A 25,111-nucleotide genomic window follows, 5' to 3' on the forward strand; every position below is an offset into this window, starting at 1 on the left:
GAATCAAAAATATACACATAACCCTTAATAAACTTGGGCTGTTATTAAATATTCAGTGTAAAAGGCTGTTGAATTTTGAAAGTCAACGGATTTTCAGGTTTCCGTTTCTTACACACACAATAATTACTTTATCAATTACATTTTAGTATAGATTCAATAGAAAAAAAAGTTACTTTAGCTTGATAACGTCCTACTTTATGTTGTAATGCTCGTTCATTATGTAATCACGTAATTCTATAATGGATCTATTCTGACCTACTCCAGCGCTATCAGGGTTCTCGGATTAAATGAAGACCTAACTTTTTAAAACTTTTGATATGAATTAAATGCATTCTCCTTCGTTATGCACATTAGAGATAGTTAACCGGAAGCTTTGGTTAATATGGTATTCACCCTTTTCGTTTTTATTTATAATTTTGTTTAAAAGTTTAAACCTTTTAAGTTAAAACATAAAAACACCATCTATTGAGTGCCATCTTAATGGATGGAATCATCCACACTAAGATTTGGACTTGAATCAGGAGAATAGGGAGTTTGAAGTCATTGCGCAGCTTTGATTTAGGCCGCAGTTTGATAAAGTCCTGTCAAGTCCTCATGCAGATTGTTGAGGATTGCCACCCCGCCCATTTATGAGTCTCGCTAGAAAATTCTAATACCAATAAGAATCGACTACTTGTTCTCAAATGATATTAATTTACGGTGTCCAGTGTCCGATCGAAGTGAAACCTCGTTCGAACGATGGCAATGATCTGTGGCTATATAAGCGCCAAATATGAATTATAATGCGCAGTTCAAGCGCTGTTCAGCTGCCATTCACACCTACAATCGATCGAGCTTAATTCGAACATCCTAAAATTATCGACTCCGGAACGGAATCTTCGAGCTTCCCTATTTTTACCTTCTAGAATGAGACTCTTTATAGTGATACTCCTTGTGAGACGCTGAAGTTAGGGATCCATGGGCTCCATCATGACCATTGTGGTGCGACGGCCCAGCAACATCCTGTAGCGAATGCGCACTTCGTGGAGGAGTTTCCGGAATAAACACGGAAACTACCAAGGCCCCCAAAGCCATCAAGGCGCCGAATACGAACGGAGGACCAGGAATTAGCTACATTAAGGAGGAAAAGCACCAGAATGATCGAAACAGTAAGTAATTAGTTAAATTAGTAGATCCGCGCTCCAACAATTTGTACAATTAATCCGACCAAAGTCAAACAGTACAATTTTGAAGTAATGTTAGATTGAAAAGATGAAAGCTAAGTTGGGAATCAAATCCTCTACTGTACAATACTAGAAACAAGTAAATATATATATATATATATATATATATATATATATCGTTTGGACTATAACAGCAAATTGTGATTGTAGCACCTCTTATATAGCAAATAAACGTTGACTGCCACGGTTTGGGAAGGGCGCAGGACTCTCAACCATGAAATCTTATATCGATACACAGCTTATATTTTTACAGTTGCAATCACTTGGTATTGCTAAAATATTTCCACCGGTACTCTGAGATCGTTCGGTATCATTGTGGTATAATTTAGCAGACTGCAGCGTGGAAGTGATCTGGGATATTTTGATAAATACTGGCAGTTAAAAAAGATACGCTAGAGGCAATACCTGATTGAGCCAAATACACGCCTTCCTGCTATAGTATTTATCATGAAATACCCAGCAAGTATCGAGAGGGGCCCTCTGCAAGGGTCTACTTAACAATGCGAATTCCGCAACTTTTGAATCAACCTACATTGTTGAAAATAGAGGAACGTTTTTAAAAAAATATTTGATATAAATTCATTTCAGATCTGCCCCTGCACTTTGTCTCAATGACACACATACACACACATATTTTCTTGACAGTTTTTATGTCCGGTTAGAAATTTTGGGTTAGGATTTGACTTCAATATGTATACCTGAAGTAATCTAGTCTACTGCTCTGATTGATGCCAGAACTTTTGTTTTTAAACAGGTTTAATGTTATTGGGCTTTGCGGACATATCCATCAGTCAGCATGAGTGCGTTTATTATAAATCTGAATCCATAAGTACCCATAAAGTGCAAGGTCCAACATAATAAAATAAATGTGATTTCCATCCACATAAAAGCGTACACGAGAGACGTATAACTTGGCAATTTTTTTCCTGCCAAGAACCTTATTTTGCTATTATATATACACTTATAATTAATTCGCGTATATAATAATCATGATACCGACATGAAGTTAAATAGATATATTTTTATAAGATGTTCTGGAGCTGAATATGCAAACATTTTCTGGCAAACATGAATCTAATTATATACATAAGACCTACTATTTATATATTTCGTTGATCGTTAACTTTATCTATGCAAATATGTAAGGTGACATAATTATATTTAGACCTAACTAAAAAAATACAGACCCCTATTGAGCGCACAGGTACCGGCGTTTCAGTGATAATCTCGGATCCATTAATGAAGTGTGGCGTGAGGTTTGAACCTTTGTTAGATTCCTTGTTGAGGTTCACATGGAACAGATAGAATATGAAGCCGAAGACAGCGGGGCCCAGGCCCAAACATAAACTACGCATGCCTGCGAAAGATAAAATTTTTCACGTAATTCAACAGAAAAGATAATAGACTCTTACTTCACCAGTTCAATGCTAGATGATAATGGAGAAAAGTAAAGACTATTTTGGTGCTGGTCAATGATGAATAAAGTACAGAGTTTACGCCAACATCGTCTACTTCTTACGTAATATAATTTACACGTTTCACTGTTTGCTCTTAAAATATCCTGCTATACATAATATTTCCTGGTTTCGATTTGTTCGATTTTCCACTCTTAGGTTAAATATTTATTTCCGTATTTCGCCAATAGTAGAGAAATCCATAGAGACACAGTTGCTCTTACGTTCTTTAGTAGAATTTCATTTGAATAAATTTATGGCCTTTCATGGACTTAAGCGAAACCATAGATTTTTTTGGTTAATTACCATAATAATAGTTCCATTTTTAAATCATGTTAATGCAAAGGTTAATGAGGAACCTACGCATCTTCCCCTTACCGTTTCCCTCCTCCTGTTAATGTATTGCTAAGACGAAAAATCTTCCCACGTAAGGAAAAATATACTATATTCATTGCTAATCCTAATGAACTATTCGGTTTACTCCTGATTTCTTGACATAACGTGGAATTGGGTACAAATACAGCCTCGTTCGAAATTATAGCTTATTACCCACTTGTCTTACATTTACCAATGTTTTGTATCAATGTCAGCAAGTTGTTTAAAAATATGCTACGTTTTGTGATGCCACCACTTTACAAAACACATACATTTTTGAACCTTGAACTAAGCCTTCACTCATTGTTTTGACGACAAAGTAATTCATTTATTAATTGGTCGAGTGCAACAAGAGTTGACGAGAATGGGCCGCGCTGGTTGTGCAAAACTTAAGTTTACTTTTGGCATGACTTGAAACGTATCTGTTTAATCCAGTTTTCCGAAATTTTGACCTCTGAAGTTGTAAATAATGTTTTTCTTTGGTTGATAGTTCGTTACATTTATATACCAGTTATGTTATATTACCCATTTTATTAATGAAGAATATTCATATGTAATTATAATACACTGAATATTTTTATGTTTTACGCATAATTTATTTCAAACTGAAAATGCCTTTGAAATGCTGAGATAGCCATCCGGCTGGAAGCGACCTTAAGATAATGCCAATAAAAAACAACTACATATATTCACATAAATCTTGCTTTCTACAAACTTTACATATTGCGTGACTTTTAAGCCAAAGTTGAAGCAACTACTATTTATATTTTAAAATAATATTAGTAAACTAAATAGGCGCCATTTTGACGATGATGTTCTGCCGTTTTCTGATAACGTGATCATTCCATTACTTGACAACTTCTGTGGTTTATTGGAAAATAATTGTGGCAAAAGATGTTTGCATCCCTTTGTTAGAACTAAATTAAAATCGTTCTGCAGAGACTGAAATAGATGACAGGCTGATGGTACAAGATCCGGACGGCAGATGCAATAAGATTTGCTGCCCAGTCTTTCAATTTTATCTGGGTAGCTAAAGATATGTGGTTTGACATTGTCTGAAAATACTGCCTGTTGTGTTCACTAGTGCGGGTCGATTTTTTTCCACTGGCTTGTTGTAATCGTATTAGTGGCTGATAGCGGTCCGGGTCAATTGTTCTACCAGGCGGTAGCAGTTTATAATCCATAATTCCTTTCCGATCTTACCAAACACGCAGTGCCATCTCCTTTGGTGGCAATGTAGGATGTTGCATACACTTTTTGTCTTCTTCCCCGCATATTATTTATATATGTGCTCCACGTTATATTACTCGTGCCTAACCGTCTTAGAAATGGCTAAATTTCGTTGTGTTTCTATAGAGCTTCGCAGATGGAAATACGACTGAGTAAATTGTTTTATGTAGCACCTAAACCTCAAGCTTCTTTATCTATCCAGCTTTCCTCAAATGGTTTCAAATTATTTGATGGTAGATGTTTTGTTCTTTAGCGATGTTATGGCTATTTACGTGTCGGTCTTGATGTTGATGAATTTATTGCGAAAGTTAGATTACAGTAATTTCATTAACTTTTTTAACAAGTCAGGGCAAAAACATTATAACAATTTTACCAATATTTTACCATATCCATTACTGTAAAATTCCAGTTCTCAAACGACATTACCGATTTATATGACCTAAGATGTATGACTTTAATGACATCTAGCTAGAAAAACGGACAATATTTTTTCGATAATATAATATTTACGATTTTACTCAACTGAAATAGCCATAAAATTTCCTTGCGCTTGTTTGTGACGGCTATTCGTTTTGTCCAGATTTTGGCCACTTTCTCTTGTAAATCTGACTTTATCTCTGAAATGGCGGCACGAATATTTTTATTTTATGCTTGTCTGCCTTCCGTCGATTGTGCTAGACCGAGAATTCCCGGGCTGTTCACGGAAGGAGTTTACATCACAGAAAAACCTTTTTTTTGATGCGATACGTGGACTAAAAAAATCATTAACGTTAGCTGTAAATTATAAAATCTGTTCACCACTAGAACTTTTTACACCCCAAATAGCCTTCCCCTTTGCAGATATAACGTAATCGCGTTATTTAAGGATCATTTTGGAGAACGACTGGTCTCCATTGAGGGTTATGTCTAGCGGCTGACCCCCCAGGTCATATAACACTCCAATCGAGTACTTTTTATAAGGCTACCTAAAAAGCAAGATGCACTACAGAAGTCCACGGGCAGAGGCCAAACTTGAGGATAATACCCGTGCCACAATTTCAAAAATACGGCCAGACGTACGCTAAAAAGCTACCACAAAGTAGGTGAGACGAATAGCTGCTATGAAGAAAGCCTAAGGAGCCCATTTCATTAATATAGTGTTTCAGTAAAATTTCAAATATATAAGGTTTATAATCAAAAGCGATTTTTGTAAATACATCCAATTGTTTTTTGTTGGTGTCAGTTTAAGGTCGCTGCCTACCAGGTGACCATCCCTGTACTTCTAATGCAATTGTTAACGAGTTTCTTCAAAAGTATCTGCTATTTCCAGCGGCTATCACTGCTTATCACTAAAATCAACCCTCAAAACCTAAAGAAAGACAACAGTTCAGCTTGATTATGTTAGCTATCATAATTCATTTTCCCTTTTTTCTACGCTAACCCTGTGTTCAGTTGATTTTTAAATGACGTAGCCAGGTGTCTGTTACCTGTTTATTAAGGCTGTGATAAAATACATATTCGAAACAAAGCTAGGTAGAACGTTGTTTATGGTGCAAAGTTAGCAAAGCTAGCACAGCCCCGCAGTTGTTAGCACGAAATAGCTTTCGACTTTGTTTGTTGGAATAAGATCTCAACTCACCTGTGATCATTCCCTGTACGAGACCTTGTTTGTTCGGTTCGGCATGGGTGGAGACGAAAGATGAGATTGCAGGGTATGTGATCGAGCAGATGGACGCCAAACCACCGGCCGACCAAATCATCCTGCAACAAACAGGCAGCACCATGAACATATCACTACCATCATTAACTATAGTCACCACGTCTATATAAGCATGACAGTAGTTATGCCATACCAAGTTGGTTAGCGTGTGCTTTAAAATAATATTACGATTTATAGTAAATAGCCTTAGTTGAGCGTAATTATTGGTCATCAATAATGGCCCAGCCAAATAAGGAACAAAGTTATGTAAATTTCACACAAATAGCGATTAGGGTGCTTAGCAGTCACTAAGGGTTCTTCCCACTAATGGCTTTCTATGAGAAAACTGGTCTAGTCCTAGATTTAATGAGAAGTGCTAAAAAAAGTGTTTAAGAATAACTTGTTCTAAATTCAGAAAAGTCATTGGTTTAAAACGCTTTTTTTGGAAAGCTTTTATGAAAGGGCACCTACTTCTATTATATAGAATGGTTTCGGGACTGACCTCGACCAATAGCTCAAGTCTAGAGAAGAGGCACATTGCTTCAACAGCTATAACTTGTTCCGAATCTAACTTTTCCCCTTGCTTATCATCGAAGGTGATGACTGAGAAGAAGAAAAAGAAGAAGAAAACCAAGCCGTCTGCTAGAGAAACAATCCAGTCTATTGCGTAGGTACATGAGTATGGTCCGATTGGCTTCAGCGAAACCTAAAGCGCATGCCAAGCTTTGAATTAAAAATAGAGGCGACCCAAGGGCCTCGAAAAAGTTATGCGGCTCCGTTCGAAGACGTTGAGGTAGATGGAACGTCAAATCCCGTTGGAAGGGTTAGCTCTTCTACTGTTAAAGGAATCTCTCGGATTTACTTTTGTTAAGTTGACACTGTAAGGTTAAAACAAAGTAAAGGAGATACGGGCGACATGATAAGTTCTTGGAAACCAAGAACAATGTTTCGTGATAGGAGCACGAATTAAAAAATCTAGGGAGGCAATATTAATACCGCATATGTGAAAGAGTTGGAGTACGTGACTGGCAGTCAAAAGTGCCGTATAAACTACCACGCTCGTGATATAATTATATATAATGTTTGTATTGAACACTTTATAAAAAAAAAAAGTTGAGAATGTGTATTCTTGGCATGTCGTACGCCCGTCCTAGGTGGACATACTAAATGACTAACAAGTGTGCTAAAGGATATGACGAAAAGGCCGTCCCTGTGTGTTCTCCTAGCTGAACGCTCCAATAGTTTAAAAGAATCGTAATCTTCCGTCAAGCGCCCAGAGACGTTGCACATGGTGCCATATTTAAAATCGTGATTTGTTATAAGAATCTGAGCAACACTGTGCCGGTGTTCTGATCGTTTGCTCCGGTTTGATCATAGGTCTACCAGCAGCGCACGCTTCGCTTGCTCTATGTCGCTCGCGCTTACGTGCCCAGATTGAGGATATTTTTTGTACTTCCTTTGGACAGTGTCTAAGAAAACGTGCTATCTCACGTAGAATTGTTGGCTAAAAAAGGTCCATATCTTAATTAAGCCAAGTTGATATTGTGCTACGCTTGTGCAGCTTGCGCTGTGTCTCTGTGCGTTTCATGTCTTTCGTCTACCCCACTCCGCCACGTTTGGCTCAAGCAACAGCCACGAAGTTACACTCCGTTGACTGACTCCGAAAATAAGAGCAGCTAGCTACAAGAAGCTCCTGTAATTATGACGAAATTCAGTTTTGCACGGAGCTGCACAAAAAGGTCGTCGATCACCCGTTCATATAGCACCATTAACATGCAGAGCTATTCTATGGTCACATAACACGGTAAGGGCATAAAGAGTATCATTTACAACTTAGCTCCATTCTCCTAAATCGCGATTTATCCATCGGATCTGCCAATGACAACCGCCGCTTAACATTAAACAATTAATGTTTCTCCAGATACTACGAAAAAGACCCGTTAGGCTACTCAAAGGTCATACTAAAAACTGGACAAAGTAGGGAAAACTTTCGAGTGATGCCGATAAATTGACGGCGGTCATTACGTATCTACCTACCTACCTATTTACTTGAAGTGTCTTGGCACTTGGTTAGAAGTTTCGACATCAGCGGTGTCAATTCAGCAGCTGTCTTCAAGCCGTTGGACTTAAATTAGAGACAAACTGATGTTGAATGAAGCTCATGCTTCGTTCATCATCACTGTAACGTCGGCTTCAGCACCTCAAATATGCGACATAACAGCGTCACTGTTCGTTTCGCAGGTCTCCGCAAAGCAGCACATAACCGACAGTGACCTTCGTAACAACTTGTAGAAGAAAGTACCCGCGCTTCTTTTGTGGCAATAAGTTTTGGGCACTTTCTTATTGTCCTAGTCGTGTAAACTTCCGAGAACAGAGTTGGATTGATGGTCAGTAAAACAATTGCTTTGCGTACTTCTAGCGTTGTCATCATACAGACGTACCTTGCTTTGGAAGGCCTATAATGCCAAATGGGGAAAGGCTGTAAACACTGCACCTTTATGCATCTGCCTATCGAACAACAGAACTGACATTAGCACCACTGGTGATAAAACTTTTTGAGAAATTGGTTATCAATTATTCCTACCATAGCAAACCCAAGTACTGTTATTTAACATTGCTTCGAAGACCTCTTCGAAGCAATCTTGAAGTACTGAGCAGAAGGGGCTAGTACATTCTTGTTAGAGGATAGAGGTATATTTAGGTTTCAAAACTCAAATCTAAACCACTTCTGTCCCCCTCGGTTAGCATATAAATAGGTTCATAAATAAAATGGATAACTGGTTTGAGCCTTTAAGTCCGGCACTGTTCCTAGCTAAGTCGCATACTGAACGGCGTCGTTCGCCAAAAAGTTTCGAAGTATAAGATTGTCGTGCAAGTTGGATCTGACAAAATCAAGATTCGCAAATCACAGCAGCATCGGGACTCAAGAAATATCGTATTCGGTTCGCCAGTTACTATGGCATTTAGATCGACGTTACGTTTCGTGGCTTCTAATTTAAAGCCACTCTGTTTAATGTACTGCTGATGCTTTTCAGGCTATCAGGTCTGCACTAGTACTGCCTGCAAGCGCGCTCCTCAGTCTTCAACGAACGATTTAGTTGTCGAAGTTGCATTAGGTGGTTGGTAGATTACAGTGGGCTGGGGAGCATTACGTTGGAACATAGCACACTGTCTCGTTGTGTAATATACAAAAGCCCTGGCCATAAGTAATACTGAGGAGTCGTGCACAGTCCTATTGTCCACTGAAAATGCTAACGTATCCAGTCTTGCATCTCTGATACGGCATCGACGTCAAGACGACGTTCGATTACTGAACTATTAAACAGCCGGGAATTGCACTGTGCCGTCTTAACTCGAAACAATTTTTTTACAGTCTTGAATCGTTCTAATAGCGGGAGAGCAATACTCCACTTCGACAGAACGTACTCTGAGAAATGATAATTTAAAACGTACTACATACCTTACTGGTTAAGTTAATATGCAATTAGCCAAATAAAAAATTAATTCATAAGAAATCACCGACGATCTAGTTGATCGCAGCACGTCAACCACGCTAGCCTGGTGAACAGTGTGATCCTTAAGGTACTTGGAATCATATAATCTCCGACAATCGAACAGTTTCACATTCCCGTTTCTCGCTAATGAAAGCTCTAACCTCTCGCGTATCACGAAAAATCTTGCCCTACAGTATTTCACATTAGTGATTTTATAGGTTTTTTTCACGCTTTACACACTGCGTGCTCACTCAGAAATTTTAGTCTCACGTATGGTTATGGGTGCGTATAGCCATAGGTAACTTCATCAATAGCTTGATTCGTACTTGAGCTGAAGCACTCACGGGAATAAGCGATATGCATATCCCGTGCCAGTACGATCACTAAGGCGATTACAACGAATCACTTTTATATCCTTGCTGATGCTTCTGCTGACTGCATACGCTACAGTGGCCTGTCTGTAAATGGTCCACTGATTAGTGCCAGCGAAAATTTGCTTACATATGAGTTGAGCAATGTCTAAACAATAAGGCGATTGTATTTTCTTGAGAAACTGCTAACCAAGCTGGACCGCGTCTTCCAATTTCGCCGCCCCAGTAGACGTTCCTTGTTTTGGTTATGTCGCTGAGATGTAGAAGTTGTCGCCTGCAAGCAAGTGGTTTCATGAGTCTGGAAAATTGCTGACTGGACTACGCACCGAATTTCGGTTCCTCAAGTCAAGCATACTTCTGAATGGTGATTAAAATCGTACTGGTTTCCGTTGGCTGAATGTGATCGGTTCTGTAAGTCCTCCTGCACTTCCCACAATTGTTCTTTGTGTCTCGACCGCCACCATTCTAAAGCCTCTTAGTCACCTCAGTAGTTGAAAACGCTTGGGTTGCCCCACATGCCAGCGTTATCGTGACGTTCTTTGCCTGCTACTGGCATAGACCATTATTAACTGGGCTGAACTGAATTATTTGATGAACACAAGAATCCTTCATCGGCACTTGCGGCATTTATTTTGTTCGTCGTCAAGAATGGATTGCTAAGGACGAAAACACAGCTAATAGAAGGCTCGCACTTTAGCTACGACGGGATGAGCCTTATAATGAAGCCAGCGAAATTTTGCGTATCTGGCGTTCTTGTGCAACATCTCCATCTGACCAATGCTCATTTGGTGGTTAGCGTGGTGTTGTCAACTCTTCAGCGCCACTCTTGAATCATTCGAGTTCTTAAACCTGTCAATTAACAAATGTCACAAAACCAGCAACTACTGTTCCCGTCGGGGCGTGTGTCGTTCATCATACTGTTTGGGTTCACAGAATTTGACTTTGATGACTTTTTTTGATATACGTTTACGAAAGGCGTCAACGAAAACATATATCACCTTGTTCACTTGTATGAATACACAACCGTATAACTGGAACTTGTGCCCTGTAGACCTACTTGGCTAAGCGTCGATGGTCGTTAATGATACAAAACTTCGGTTTAACTCGGTACATGACTCTGAATCCCGGAAGCTGCAGCCATAGCAAACCATATCCTGGTAAAAAAAATTCTATGAACACATTTTTAATCGAGTAAAGACGGCACCCATAGAAAGCTCTCCGTCGTAAATCTGTTAGCTTCAAAGAGCGGATTTATACATCTGTTTGTGAGTTTGTTACCATAATCAGCGATCGTCAGGTTGCGTACCTTGATAAAGTTTTCCGCCCTGACGCCAGCCCATTTCCTCCATTGTGGACCGACTAACCACTATATAGTTTCACGGCGTTCAATCATTTCGGAACCAATGGAGCGGTGCCAGATGGATGTCCGATCTGACTAGCTTTAGTCTGCGGTTCTGCAGCCTGCCAGAACGTTGATATCAAGAATACATCTCGCAACTATACTTTTGTGAATATCAACAAGGGAAAATTAACAATGATATACATAGAAGTTGTCTGTTTACGAAATGGAATTTTATTCGGATCCTTGAGTGCCGTATGCGATGAGATCGAACCATTCGCATATATATGACAACCTTTGCGAACAGGCATTTTATGCGAAGCGCTGTCCGTCAAGCTATACTTTTTAAAAGCTGTGTAAAAATTATTTGTTTGGTTTGATAATGTTGTCCTAATGCTGTTGTAGTGTAACTTAGCACTGTAGGGTTATATACGCCTGTTTTAAACTAGCGTCATACATTCTACCGATTGGACGCAACGTGTAACTAGTTGTCATTGCATTGCAATAATTATCTATAAAATTTACATTGGCCGCTTTATAATCAAAGAAACTGGTAAATGGATTGAGGATGCTGCATTGGTAATCTGCCATCGTCTAACTGATAATCATGATTAAAAAAAACATAGTAGAAGTCAGATTTAATAATTCATACTTATAACTTGATAATCCATATTTATTTAGTAACTTATAAGATTCATAATTATAATGGGTAAGATTAAGGACATCGGCTTTACACCACAACCGTACACAAAACATTTTTCGGAATATTGTTTGCCTAACTTCAGACGTTCATTAACCATGGAGATCTCTGAAGTCGCATGGCATTATGGATATGTTTGTGTCGATCAAAAGCGCGATACGTCATTTAGATGAAAACGAACATACTTTGCTTACAACACTTGTGACATGGCATGGAGTGTTAGCGAAATTCGGTAATGAAACGTATAAGAGAAACGGCAGCGCTGCCTGAAGGTCCATTCTACTGTCCTGTAACAGAAGGCCATCTTTTTTTCTAGTAAAAAAACCTGAGCGTTTTACTTGGATTTTAGCAGCAAACTAATTTATTATGTATTCGACGTTTTTTTCTCATTTTCCAACCAATATTTTGAGCTAAAACATAAAATTCCGTTCACTGTACAATGACATCACAAAAGTCTTGTACAGGAGAGAAAGCGCTTTTGTGCGCCACCTAGAACTGCACGAACAGTAAAATAGAACACGGAGAAAAGAACAAAAACGGTCTATACTCGTGTTACAACCTAATAGTAAACCAATATTTAAATTTCCAACCGTTCCAGCTTCACCAAAATCCCTGACATCCCGTCAGATTCCCTCTTCATAATCCTGTAATCAGTATCAAAGCGAAAATCAACTTGTACATCTTTTGTCAAGGCTAGGCACCTCTCCTTTAACGACTAACTTTCACTATCGTCTACAGTTCCTTCAACGCTTCTCCAGGTGCGGTATATCAACTGTAAGGGTGTTAGGTTAATTTTGAATTTTGTTAGGATCAAATCGGTCTTACTTTCTGCCCTTTTGAGCATATTACTAGACAATGCTTACAAACTAGCAATTACGAGTCCTTCTGGTACTTTACGAAATCCATGATTACTACTACTCAAAACCTTTGTGACAGCTTGTGCGCTTTTGAACGTATAAATATACTAAAAGTGATTGCCGACTGGATGAAAGTGAGATAAAAAACACCGAGGCAGGTCCTTAATGAGACATCATTTAAACTGAGTCGAAACTGCTGAAAGCGTTACAGGTAGGGTAACCCATGTACCAAGCAATCTGGCGTGAGCAGCTCTCAATGCATGTTAAACAGCCCAACATATTATCGGTTCACTCACTGGCCGTTCTAGTCACTTAAAAGTGAAAAAGGATTAATACTAGAGCTATAATATCCAGCGCTAAAGCCAGTGTTTATAAAATATACGTATGCTGAGCGAAGTAGGACATTAAAGCCTGACTCACCATCGTTCGGAGCCGAAACCGTACCAGAGAAGTTGTAGCATCTCAAAGAGAAGTCCCACCATGATCGTTCGTTTATCTCCAACAACCTTCATCATAACGGCAAGCACGAGTGTCTGTGCTACAACGGATAGAACGCCGACTACGGCGATAAATAACGCAACTTCATCAGGGCTGAAGCCAATCACCAGCTGTAGATAAACAAAGAAACACGAGTATTGTCCCGCTTCTGGCAGGTACGAAAGCAGTACGGCCATACAGAGCAAAAGAATCATTTGGTCCTTGCCAACTCGACGCAACGACTGTAACAGACGTTACAGAATACAATGTAAGTTGTTATATTTAATTCATATACTATATTTCTATGTCATCGTTGGGTAGGAGGGGCAAAATATGGGGGAAAACAGTTTTATCAAGATCCACAGATAGAACATATTATTCTCTATCATTAGTAACTCAAAGTGCGTTCCGGGCACTTCATGAACTACGTAATTAGGGGCATAAGAAATATCTATCTGACAAAGGTGAGTAAATGAGTCTGTTTGATTTTAAAAAACTAGTGATGTTATTAATTAGCTGCAATCTAGTGTTAGCACTACATTGTATGACTTTGTGTAAGAGTATAAATATTAATAGCGCTGGTTTCTGTAAACTAAGGTTTTAAAAATCTGGTTTGAAGTAAACGTAAGAGCCACAATAATATAATGCAACAACGTACATTGAATGGGTCGGCTTTTTTCCAAGAAAGTGTTGTAGTCCACGATATTTTAGCACGCATTGTTTCAGGCATTGATTCAGGAACACAAAATAAAATGAAGAGTACATCTGTTACTGCGATCAACGTTGCTAATATAACGACAAGGTTGCGTGAATACAATCGCGCTAAGTACGCGCCTAGCGCGGGTGAGATCACCATTGAAGCCGCGAAAGTTGCCGAGACCAGCCCGTACGCCGTAGATCGCTCTTCCTCTGTTGTAACGTCTGCCACGTAGGCAAACGCGACCGAAAAGGTGACAGCAAACATCCCTGACAGAGAAATCATAGCGAAATACCACCTGAAATGAGCAGTGAGTGTTACATTCTTTCAGTAGTTGCTGTGAAGTTTACCTCATCATTTCTGCCGCTAGCGCGTTATATATAGCAGGTCGCCGCCGAAATTTCTGAAACGAAAACATCAATCGTCGATCATTGTTTACTGCCTATCCTTAAAGTGCTCTTTCGGTGATTCGATGCAAAAGAAATTTACGTGCCTATGCCATTGAGACAATCATCATCTCTTTTTTATACCCCTAAAAACACCGAAGAACACTTTTCTTGTTAGACCTCAATCATTGCAAATATAATAAAATCACAAAGGGCTTGAGCAAGACTATTATATTTGTTCAAAAGTAATAATGTCCTTTCTTGTCTATTGAGTTTTCCTCGCTTTGACTTTGCTAATAGCCAGTGTTATAAAGCGTTTCCAACCTCTGTGTTGGCGCAGGAGACTCACGGTCACCTTTTTGTTCGAATCACAAAACTTTGTTTTGAGTTAGGACTTCAAAGATAGGTATGTTTATGGACAAAAAACAATATTCTCGTTAATTTTTACTCATCTTCCACCAAAATCACCGAAAACTTTCCGAACCAATCTAGAATATGTGGAATTTACAACAACAACTAGATAGCTAAGAATACAACTTAAAAATGACCTAAAGAGCGCATTCCACTCGACCTTTCAAAATGCATGAAATAAAGTAATCATTAAATAAGGCCAAATCTAATAATTGTAGGTTCCTCACTGTACGCAGAACAAATATTCTGGGTAACTTTCGCATCATTTTTTGCAGCTCGTGAAAGGTTCAAAATGTAAAAATGTCGAAAATCTGTTCTCTGCCACCCGACATACCAATCTTTATACCCCGACTTCATTAGCACGACAATCGTCAATGAATTTGTTACAGAATTATTAGCAAACGAATGATTAAAAAGAGGGAACCAATTAACTAAAACAGAAACTGTGTGTACCAACCTAATAGAAATGCCGTATTTAGGTTTGCAGTGTGATTTTGCAGTTCGTTGAGATGAGTGGTTGAATGGTCGCCCCAGGGGTCTGTCTTTGATCCTCTCTCTTCAGGCAAGTCTAGCACCCTCGGCAGACAAGCTGGTGTGCATTAGTAAGTAGTGACTGATCTTTATTTCGCATGTAGGATTGTTACTGCACGACTTCTACAATTGCGATTATCTGTCTGCTCATGATTCCTTCTATATCTGTTGTAACGGCGGGTTGTTTTCTTTGAAGACTTTAACAGCCACTTAGTGCCTTCTTTAATTGAGTCCATGACTCGTCATTTGCTACTATATCCGTAGCACACCGCGACCATCATTACAATTTAGCCAGCATTTGTGGGTACCGCTAGATATGCTGTACTTCTCCTCTGTGAGCAGTTGCGAGACTCATCTAGCACAGAGTTTTCTAATTTGAAATGCTCTTGCAAAATCTCATCGACGAGCTAATTCTAGAGACACCACAATTTAATTAAGAAGTAACTTTTAAAGTTTATTTTACCATGACGTCCACTCAATAGACCATTTCTTCAGCAACAGTGCTCGTAAATCTGTTGTTGTCATACTGTTGCTAATGCTATTTTTCTTTGCATTACAAGAAAAGGAACCATACAAAACGGAATACCTCAACGGGACCAACCCGCTAAAAGTAGTTTAAAGATACCTCCGAAAAAAAACTGTTTTGAGCCATTTTTCAAATCCTAAAAGATAATAAGGCAAAAGTGCTCTAGTTTAATCCCTACGAGAACACTCTTTAAGAAACATATTTCTATTTGAACACTAGAAGACAGAGACGTGCAAAACATGCCTTGTATCTCTCTACCTATTGGAAAGATAGAAATTAAGGCTGTCTTAGAATTCTTATCAATCGCGTTCATAAAAGCAGATAATGCATGGAAATTCTTTAAAGGTTATATTCGAATGTATATATAGGTGAGCGCATTTAAATCCAGATTTTTCCAATGATCTAGTTATAAGCCCATATCTAAATAGAAATCTATATTTAGACAAACCTTTTTTGCATGCACTAAAAAGGAAATTAATCATGTTAATTTAACATTGCCACTATTCACCACGATTACAGCTTTAGATTGGGACGTAAACTACGCCCAAATATGCTACATACGAAAAAAAATTAAAAAATAAGGATAAAATTAAAAATAGAGTTAGCCCATTTATATCTGAAAATGCAGGTGTATCAGAAATGGCTTTCTGAGCAATTCGGTGATTTTTGATATTAAAAGATTTTTTTTTTTCTAGAAACGTTACGACAGAGGTATTAGCTTTGTTTATATAATATAAGCGAAGGTCAGCTTTACTTCATGTCACTATGCCAGACGAACCGCATTGAAATTGTAAAACCAACGGCCTATGCCGTGTTTAGTTATTTTTGGCTTTTGAAATATCCGGGCAGAGTCTGCGTCAGCATGCAAGATCTACAACAGGAATCGTGCAACAATTCTATTCAATATGATATATGCAATATACAATCTATATGCAGATATTAAACCGTTTCACAAATGAGGTCCTCTATCAGCCTTAAAGTCATGCACGTAGGGAACTTCTTAATTATTTGCGACCTTTTTGTATTTCGGACTTTTATTTTTTAGGCTTTGGATTATATTTTTCGCTTTTCTGGCCCAGAATTCAACATTTTTTTTATTTTTGAGCGAAAGCTTAACGAGTCAACTTTCCGGATCGCTTCGGGGGAACTACTAAAAAAATATTTGCGAATTTGTAAAATGAGTTTTTGAAAACAGCTTTTAAGTGGTTCAGGTTTTTACATAAGGAGTTGCATGAGGCAAGCCGCAAGATCTTAATGGGGTTCGATATAAAAAGCTCGAAAGTTTATCGAAATGGTTCAAAATAGCACTTTTGATTATTCTGGAATTTCCAGTTGCATCATTTAGATAAGCTCCAACGGTTAATCTTTGTCAGACCTTTACACTTTTTTGCATCTTCTAGGCTTTTTAGCCTTTTTGAAGCCTTGCATTTTTGGGATCTTTCGCCTACTTTACTCCCAATTTAAATCCGCTAGAATATTTTATATGAGAATGCATATATATGATGCTTTAACTATATTACGTCTAGCAATATTGCTTGATGCACTTATTAACGGATTAAGGAACTAATATCTTAAAAATGACTAATGAGTGCTTTAGGTTTCTATCATTAATCATCTTTAAATCGAAGCGCAACCGAGGTCAATAGTAATTATATAGAATAAACCCCACGGTTAAGAATGGTAGTCCAGCACACGCTGAGAATTTCATTCAAATCTCTATTTTCGTTCAGACGCAGTTTCAGCAATAAGGCATGTATTATACCGTAATTTTTGTGCGTAATACATAATATTATTACTTTTTTGGTAAATGTGGTTGACGAGTATATAAGGGTCCGTCTAATCCTGAACAAATTATAGTATGTCAATTGCAGCTTTGTTATTGACAGCAATTGGTGAAAACTATAAGTTTGTCAATAAAACAGCGATTGGCTTGCTGCGATTTATCAGGTATCAGGCAGTTTTTTATACACCGGTCTTGATCAGATTCACTTGAAATTAATAACATTATTATTAATATTGTACCCACTACCCGTATGTTTACATCCGGACGCACTACCGAAATGTGCTTTTCAGTATACAACCGTTTACCTCTTGCGTTCAGATTTGGCTGACGTTCTTAAGATGCTTCAGCACAAGGGCCATGTCTCTGCTTAATAGTGTGTCTACGCTAACGGAGCAATATAGGCGTAAGCGTCTAGACCATTTTTAACACCCTGGTGTCATCCTCAAACTTTTGCAACGTAAGCCTTCCGTGATGTCTTCGTCTTCTGCTACTTGTCTCAGAATTGGGTATGCGGGTCCTGGTAATGAGCAAGGCCGCTTTGCAGCGATTCTAGCTAAATGACAGTAGTTCAAGGCCCAGCCACTCAAAGGCTATCATGGGAGTGTGTTGCTAGCACAAAACGGTGAGAGCAAGACTTCTATACTTTAATCCAAGGAAAATTTTCCAAGCAGACCAACTATATCTACCTTGCGTCTTTAGGACTTTTTTTTGAAGAACATCAAAGGAATCTGTAAGAATGACAATCTCTTTACTGTGGCTGCGCCTACTGACTTAGAGCATTCGCACGACCTCGGCTAAATGAAGACCGCGGACCCAGTAAAGGTGAAGCAGTGGCACAGGGTATAAACTTCCGTATTATCCGAGCCAGCCATGTACGTGGTGGTCCAAACAAGCCACAAAGTGCTGTGATTTAGCTCGAAGGTCGTACGAAGCCGCGACGCATTGGCCCAAGCGTAGGCCGTAGCCATAGTGGGCGAAATTTACACCACTTAGATATTACCCGGTAATTTCTGGGTTGCATTGCTGTTCAGTCTATGCTGCAAACGTACATCACTTTGCATAACCTGTAAGCTTGAGCTGAGATATTCACGCAATACGCGTCGGGTAGTACCTTGCCCAATTTCATGCGAGAGGCCAAAGTTACCCTTAATTACAACATTACTGACCTCTTGCGTACGGACTCCTAATGAGAGTCTAAAAGGCAGGGCAACGGACAGAAACTCAATCGTTCTGTTCTTCTACAAAATGATGTGGAAGATCCTGGGAAGTAAAATATACCTACCGTGTAGTGTACAATGCCTTTGCAGACTTCAAGGAAATCATCGTGAAAGTTAAGCAAGGCGGACACCAAGATTTCGTCAAGGAAACATTCACAAATAAAAAGCTTTAAACCATTTGGAAAAAAGTTAGTTACATAAAAAAAAAAAACTTGATGTTTGGGCGCTGCGCAAATTGACGAAAACGAATTTGTATTTCCATTGGCAAAACTCCGCAGGAACGCAGCGAGATGTAGCCACTTCTAAAACGGTTCATCACGGATGATAAAAAAATGAACCACACATGACAATTCCGCGCAAATAAAAAAAATGCGCTCCACAATCTGTAAACTGCCCGAATTGACGTCGAGTAGGGTAATGCCATGTATTGGATTGAAAGGAAATTGTGTTTTATTGCCTTCTAGCAAAATTATTGATTCGGACCTTTGCTAGAAACGGCTAACAAGACTACAATAAACCACTGAAAAAATCGACCGGAAGCCGCACGGAAATAACGTCGCCCTACATTACAGTAGTGCCAGACAACTGCCCGAAGAAATTTAGGGGACTTCGACGGAAAATTTCAATTCATTCATCGTATGGCTCGGATCTTGCACCATGAGAGTATCATCTATTTCAGTCTTTGAAACTTTTTTAATGGAGTAATTTAGTTTATGGAGGGATGCGTAAAATCACCTGTCGCAAACTTTCGCAAAGAAGCCACCGAAGTCCAACAGTGGTAGCAATATAGTATGATTAAAAAATACACAAAAAGTCATCGCTCAAAGTGGTGCATATGTAGTTTATTATTTTAAAATCAAGAAAATATATTTGCTTCAATTCTAGCTTTAAAACAGCCAATAGCTCTTCAACCACCTAATATATTGTGGTGTATACAAGGTCAAAAGATACAAACATACTAAAAAATAGACTAAGCAGAGCAGCATGGAACGCATAACGCAGAAGCAAATCTGTAAAAGCTCTGTAAAAAGAGAAATCAACATTATATACTTTAAAACAGATAGAAGCAAGGCTTTTAAATTACAAAGTTCGACCTCCGATTTCTGTATTTTTGCATCAGCATTGACTTTGGACTTTCAACCACAACTGAATCAGATCCCCCGGACAAAAGGCTGCAGCCTTTCTTTGGGAACCTTGGTACTTCTGAGTTTTCGGAAATTCGTCGAGCTTTTTAACGTTACAACTTAAATGATAAGCGCGTCGTAAGCCGTTAGGAGACAGACTTCTGTATTAGCTGGCATGACAGTCGGTATCACCCTAAAGTATGGTAGAACATACTACTTAAAATATAGTTTATTATCAATAAGCCAGTATTCTTCGGTACGCTTGATGGTTTTCAGTCCACTTACTCCAATTGCGTACTTGTCACGCAAGGACCAATTGACGATCAGTTGCCGGCATAATGAACTTCGTGGAATATTTGAGTTTTAAAAGCTTTCCGTTGGTCGACCATCGATTCAAAGTACCTCACAATTTTCAGCTTTTGAAATTCTTAAAACGCTGTTGCGGAAGCTTTGAGATGTGCGAGCTTGACGTACTAACCATATATGCTGCACTTGTGTCCGCCCGGCTGTCATTGGTGGAATTTATTTTCCCTAAAAGACATCTCTGTCTTCTTTGGCAAACCTCTAATAACCCGATCTTTTAAGTTGTGGCCGTCATTTTTCGTTCACAAGTTCATATTCTTCGTATCATTCGTGCCTGTATGTTTAACTGATTTCAGGTCACTCTCTCGCTTACGCATTTTTCGCTTTTCCTATACTCTAGTAGAACTGAATGTTAACAAATTTGTGACTAGTACATGGATTGCGCACTCCAAAGGTTCTTTCTTTTGTGAGAGAGGTCTTAGTAAAAGATTTTTGCGTGAACACGGGACACGTGCAAAGCCGGTTTACCGACTTCCCTATCGCCTCAGCCATAACCGGAACTTTATTCAGGTGTAATTTTTACGAAAATATTGTTAGTTCTTTCCATCGCCTTTTCTATGGAAGGTCAACATTTCAAAGGGTATCGGCGATGCTTAAAACAAGATGACAAATGATGCTAGCATTACTGGCGTGCCCTGCTAGCCTACATCGTAAGTGCTACGCAGCGCATTCAAATGGTCCATTTACAGATTGTTCTGCGGTAATAGAAGTACTTTTTTAGCTCTTTTCAGATTCTGTCTTCTCGCGACTCTGATCTAGATAATGCTCGAATCAACTTCATTGCACTGTAGTATCAAAAACTATTATTTTAACGGACGGTAGTATATCCTATAACAATACCGCGAGTTGAGCGCAGTAAATCGGTTTGAGCTCAAATATGTATTGTTATGTTTTAAGAATAAGGCCTAAGCAAAATTGTTTTGTAAAGTAAATGGAATGCAGGTATGCATTTTGCATGTCCTTCAACTGCGATATCCAAACCTTAAAAATTTTCAATGCTTACAAAACAAGTACAAGAATAATAATATAATGTGTAAACTCATCAATATTCCTGTACTCTATCGCACGTATAAATCATACGTATTTTATTACTTTTATTGGCGGTAACAATGTACGCAAATTAGCAACGAACCATGTGTTAATGATCATGAGCGGGATAGGAGCGCAGGTGAAGGCGACGGTTATCAGCAAAAAAAACTTTCTGCCGAGACTGTCCGAAAGAGCGCCGATGAGCGGAGCGCTTAGAAACGACAATAGGCCTTTTATGCCTACGATTAGGCCATTCATCAGAAATGTGTGGTCAGGAAATGTATCGTTCAATACCTGAAATAAATGAATCAGCTTTTTATTTTTTACATACTGATGTTCTGCAAAGCATTGATTGTGATTTTTCCGGTTCATATAGAGTTTATTTAAACGGTAACTTGTTTCAACTACCCAATATTTCGCATTCTAACACGACACAAAAACTGATTCTACAATCGTATTGATTAGAGTGTAGGAGCGCAACGTGTTACGCATTGACGCCCACTGGCTGATTCAGGAAGGTGGCTCAATATGTCTCGTGCTACACATGAATACTACAAACCATCGTAATCAATCTAGAATATCCTTGTATTTCTGAACGTAAAAATCGATTTTTACAGCCAGTAAACATGCCGTTTTCATCATCATATTATCTTGACGGTTTTAGTCTACACACGCAAATAATAAACATCCTTAGAATCCTGTTTGATATATATATATCTATGAAAGCCGTCTACAAACTTCCATTCCTTCCTAATTATTCAAATAAAGTTTTGTATTTTTTTAAATATTGATTCTGAACCTGAAATCTTGTACAAGACTACTTATTCAACGTCGTGTTCTTTTTAATATTTTCTGAAACTGGCCTGCTCTATAGTTCATTATCGTTGTAAACCGCTATTCTTAGATATTTGCATTTTTTTAGCTCCGCTTAAGCTCCTCATTTTGAACCTTAAAGTTACTCGTCCCCACTCTTCATACTAGAACTAAATCCCCCTCTTCATTTCATAAGAAATAGTCAGATTTTCATTTCAGCACGTTTAAAATGTAGTTGCCACTTACTTTTTATGTATTATTACCATAATTTTAATGCGAAATATGTTTTTCATTTTATGGAAGCTAAACTCAAAAAATTTAGTGTATTTAGAGGGCGAAGAAAAAGCCATTTATTGGCATGTATTAGTTCACCGCTATTCATTAAAACTTAAAAGAACTTGTCGGTTTAGATCCTAAGTCGAAGCGAATAAGAGTAGTATTAAACAAGCATGTTCTTCAAAGGAAAAAGGTTGCGTCTTTTATGCTAACCGCATGCTCTCCGCTATCCTAATGTCGACAATACTTTTTATGTTTTTTTTCATTTTTTATTTTTATCTTATTTATCGTAGAGCTTTTGCTAGTGATTAACCTTTGCTATCTTTAATGTCTATCTATGTACCTGAAGCCGATTCCTTAACGAATTTCAATCAAAAAAATGCTTTTAAAATTTGCTTTTTCCTGTGGTCAGACTGACATCTATATTAGAATCTAAACGCGGTTGGTTCTAATGCTCAATGCTTACCTAAATCGTTTTTGCAAATAATAACACTTCTTCCCATTAATATTCTAAAATTGAGTTTAATCTTGCTAGAGATGCCTTTTTTCGCAACAGGAAAATTACTTACGGTGATCATCGGGGTCGTTAGCAATCCCCACGAGAAGAACTCGAAGAAAATAACAATAACAGCATGGTACACTGAAGGCTGACCGATGCCAGACACCTGTAAACGAAGTTATTAAGGGGTCTTACTTGACATCGGTATTGATCGCTATTAGTTATTACTATGTTAAGAAATAAGTATGTAGACACATAAATTACATTTTAGACAGCGCATTGTTGCTTAAAATAAAAAAAACTCGGCGGTGTTGAGTCTAAGGTGTGCGTCTTGCTTGGCTTATTGTGTGCCCATTACTGCAAGCACAAGATTACGCAATGCTTGGTCTAATAAAAACACCTTTATCAAAGCTTGGTAGTCTCTTTCTATTATTTTAATAGTGGCTATTAGCAAGCTCGTAGGTATCTTACGCTTCGCACAGAAGAAACGAAATATAGAGAGTGTAGAAATTATTTGAAGAAGATGAGTAACGTAATAAGACCGATTGCATTCAACGTGAAAGATGAGAGGAAATCAAGGCAAATATGATGACTATATTAATAAAAAAGAGGTACAAGAATATAGAGGACGGGAAATTAAATCAGATCGTGTGCATGGCCCTAGTATGCATGCCCAATGTACCGAGACGCTACTTCATACGTACTTACGCACTAATGATTGATCGTTTATTTTTATAGAATTATTATTATTTCCAAGAAAGACGCAATCAAGGAAAAATCAAGACAATATGGCGGAGATTTTAAACAACGCACCTCCTTAAATATGATAGTTGTCCGCTGTTTGGGAACCTTCCTTTTTTGGCCAACGTTTAGCCATAATTGTCTTCAAATGCATTCATTCTCAAATGTTCACTATCCGATAGCCCTTAAATCCCATGCTATACCAAAAACCAACAGTAACGGTCACGGAAATAATGACCTTCGTTTTATAGTGAGAGCTTTTATTAAAGAAGAATATGCTTATAAGAATAATTAGCTCTGAATTATATGCTAAAAAAACATACTAAATAATAATAAATATTGAGTAACCACAAAAATTGTGAAGTATAAACATTTTAGAAGGTGTCAACAGTACTCAAGATTTTTAACCGTATTAAGAGCCCACCACACATATAGTAAAAACTAAATGGGCTTGCAAGTGTCGCCTCGCATTTATTTTGCTGTTTGTTTAACTACTATAATTCTTTAATATTACACTGAGCCTAACTCAACTATTAGATAAACCTAGAGTTCTCCCATTGTGCATATAACCAGTTACTCTTTTGCACTCATCAACTTGTTTTAATATGTTCGCCAATATGATCAGCCAACTCAAGATTTCTCTTGCCTGTGGTACCCTGATTTTTGGTATATTTCTGTAACGTGATTTTGAGGATTTTTGAGTATTGGGTAGCAGTTTCGGTTTCCCGGACGCACGTGAATAGGGCTGAGTGTCGGCTGACCTCTGGGAAACGTACGCGAATAAAGTGGTCTTCGACCGACTTCAATAGATATTGCGAATTATAGAATCGGCTAACCTATTAACCCTATTCCCAAGAGGTCACCGGGGCTCGAAAGTTTCTTATTTTTCTTTTATTCTATAATAAATAACTGCACATTTTAAATTAAATGAAGGTGTATTGAACATTTCGTAATGATTCTATAAAACCTAGAAGATGTGTTGACTCTGTTCCTAGGAAGTCACCAAAGTTTTTTTTAAGTTTCTTCAGGATTAGTATTTACATATTTTGAAACATTTTTATAATAAAAATGGTCAATGATTTTTTTTCACGAAAATCAAGTTTATTAGTTGCTTTCAGTTGACATTTGTTACACCCTCCAAGAAACCACTCGAAAGCGTCTAAAAGTGTATTTTCACTGAATTGTTAGATAGGTACGGTCATTATAGTTTTGGCTATTTTCGCTTAGATCTCGCATTATATGTATGATGTGTTTAATTACCTCGTCGAGATCTATCGACCGGCGTAAGAAACTCTCCTTTAACACAATATCAAATTAAGTTCTTACGCTTCAAACAACATTTTCGACTCGAAAACTGAAGTATATTCTATATAAACATATAATGCATTTTTATTTAGCTCATTAAAAGCTGAATCATCAAAAGAACTAATTAAAAGTCACCTTATTATCCCATTGGCGAAAAAAATACCACATTCGGTTTTTTTCCTTTTCAACGCTGTTGGGAGCTATAGGTGGAT

General features: G+C 38.1%; 1 protein-coding gene across 9 annotated transcripts in view; it reads right to left on the minus strand.

Annotated features, from left to right (window-relative positions):
- LOC111245218 (solute carrier family 71 member 1-like) overlaps positions 1-25,111 on the minus strand; it is a 37,536-nt gene that overhangs the window by 2,847 nt on the left and 9,578 nt on the right. For 8 of the 9 annotated variants that reach the window (XM_022793264.2, XM_022793267.2, XM_022793265.2 and 5 more), the window contains 7 exons: positions 22,924-23,019; positions 21,369-21,559; positions 13,857-14,193; positions 13,142-13,440; positions 5,901-6,022; positions 2,411-2,580; positions 899-1,110 (listed from right to left, as the gene is read on the minus strand). In XM_022793264.2, the coding sequence (XP_022648999.1) occupies positions 899-1,110; positions 2,411-2,580; positions 5,901-6,022; positions 13,142-13,440; positions 13,857-14,193; positions 21,369-21,559; positions 22,924-23,019 (1,427 nt within the window). The remainder of the gene's footprint in view (positions 1-898; positions 1,111-2,410; positions 2,581-5,900; positions 6,023-13,141; positions 13,441-13,856; positions 14,194-21,368; positions 21,560-22,923; positions 23,020-25,111) is intronic. The other variant, XM_086982011.1, reaches the window with a different exon arrangement.

Source organism: Varroa destructor, unplaced genomic scaffold (assembly GCF_002443255.2).
Source record: "Varroa destructor unplaced genomic scaffold, Vdes_3.0 BEIS01000002.1, whole genome shotgun sequence".
Classification (NCBI taxonomy): Eukaryota; Metazoa; Arthropoda; class Arachnida; order Mesostigmata; family Varroidae; genus Varroa; species Varroa destructor.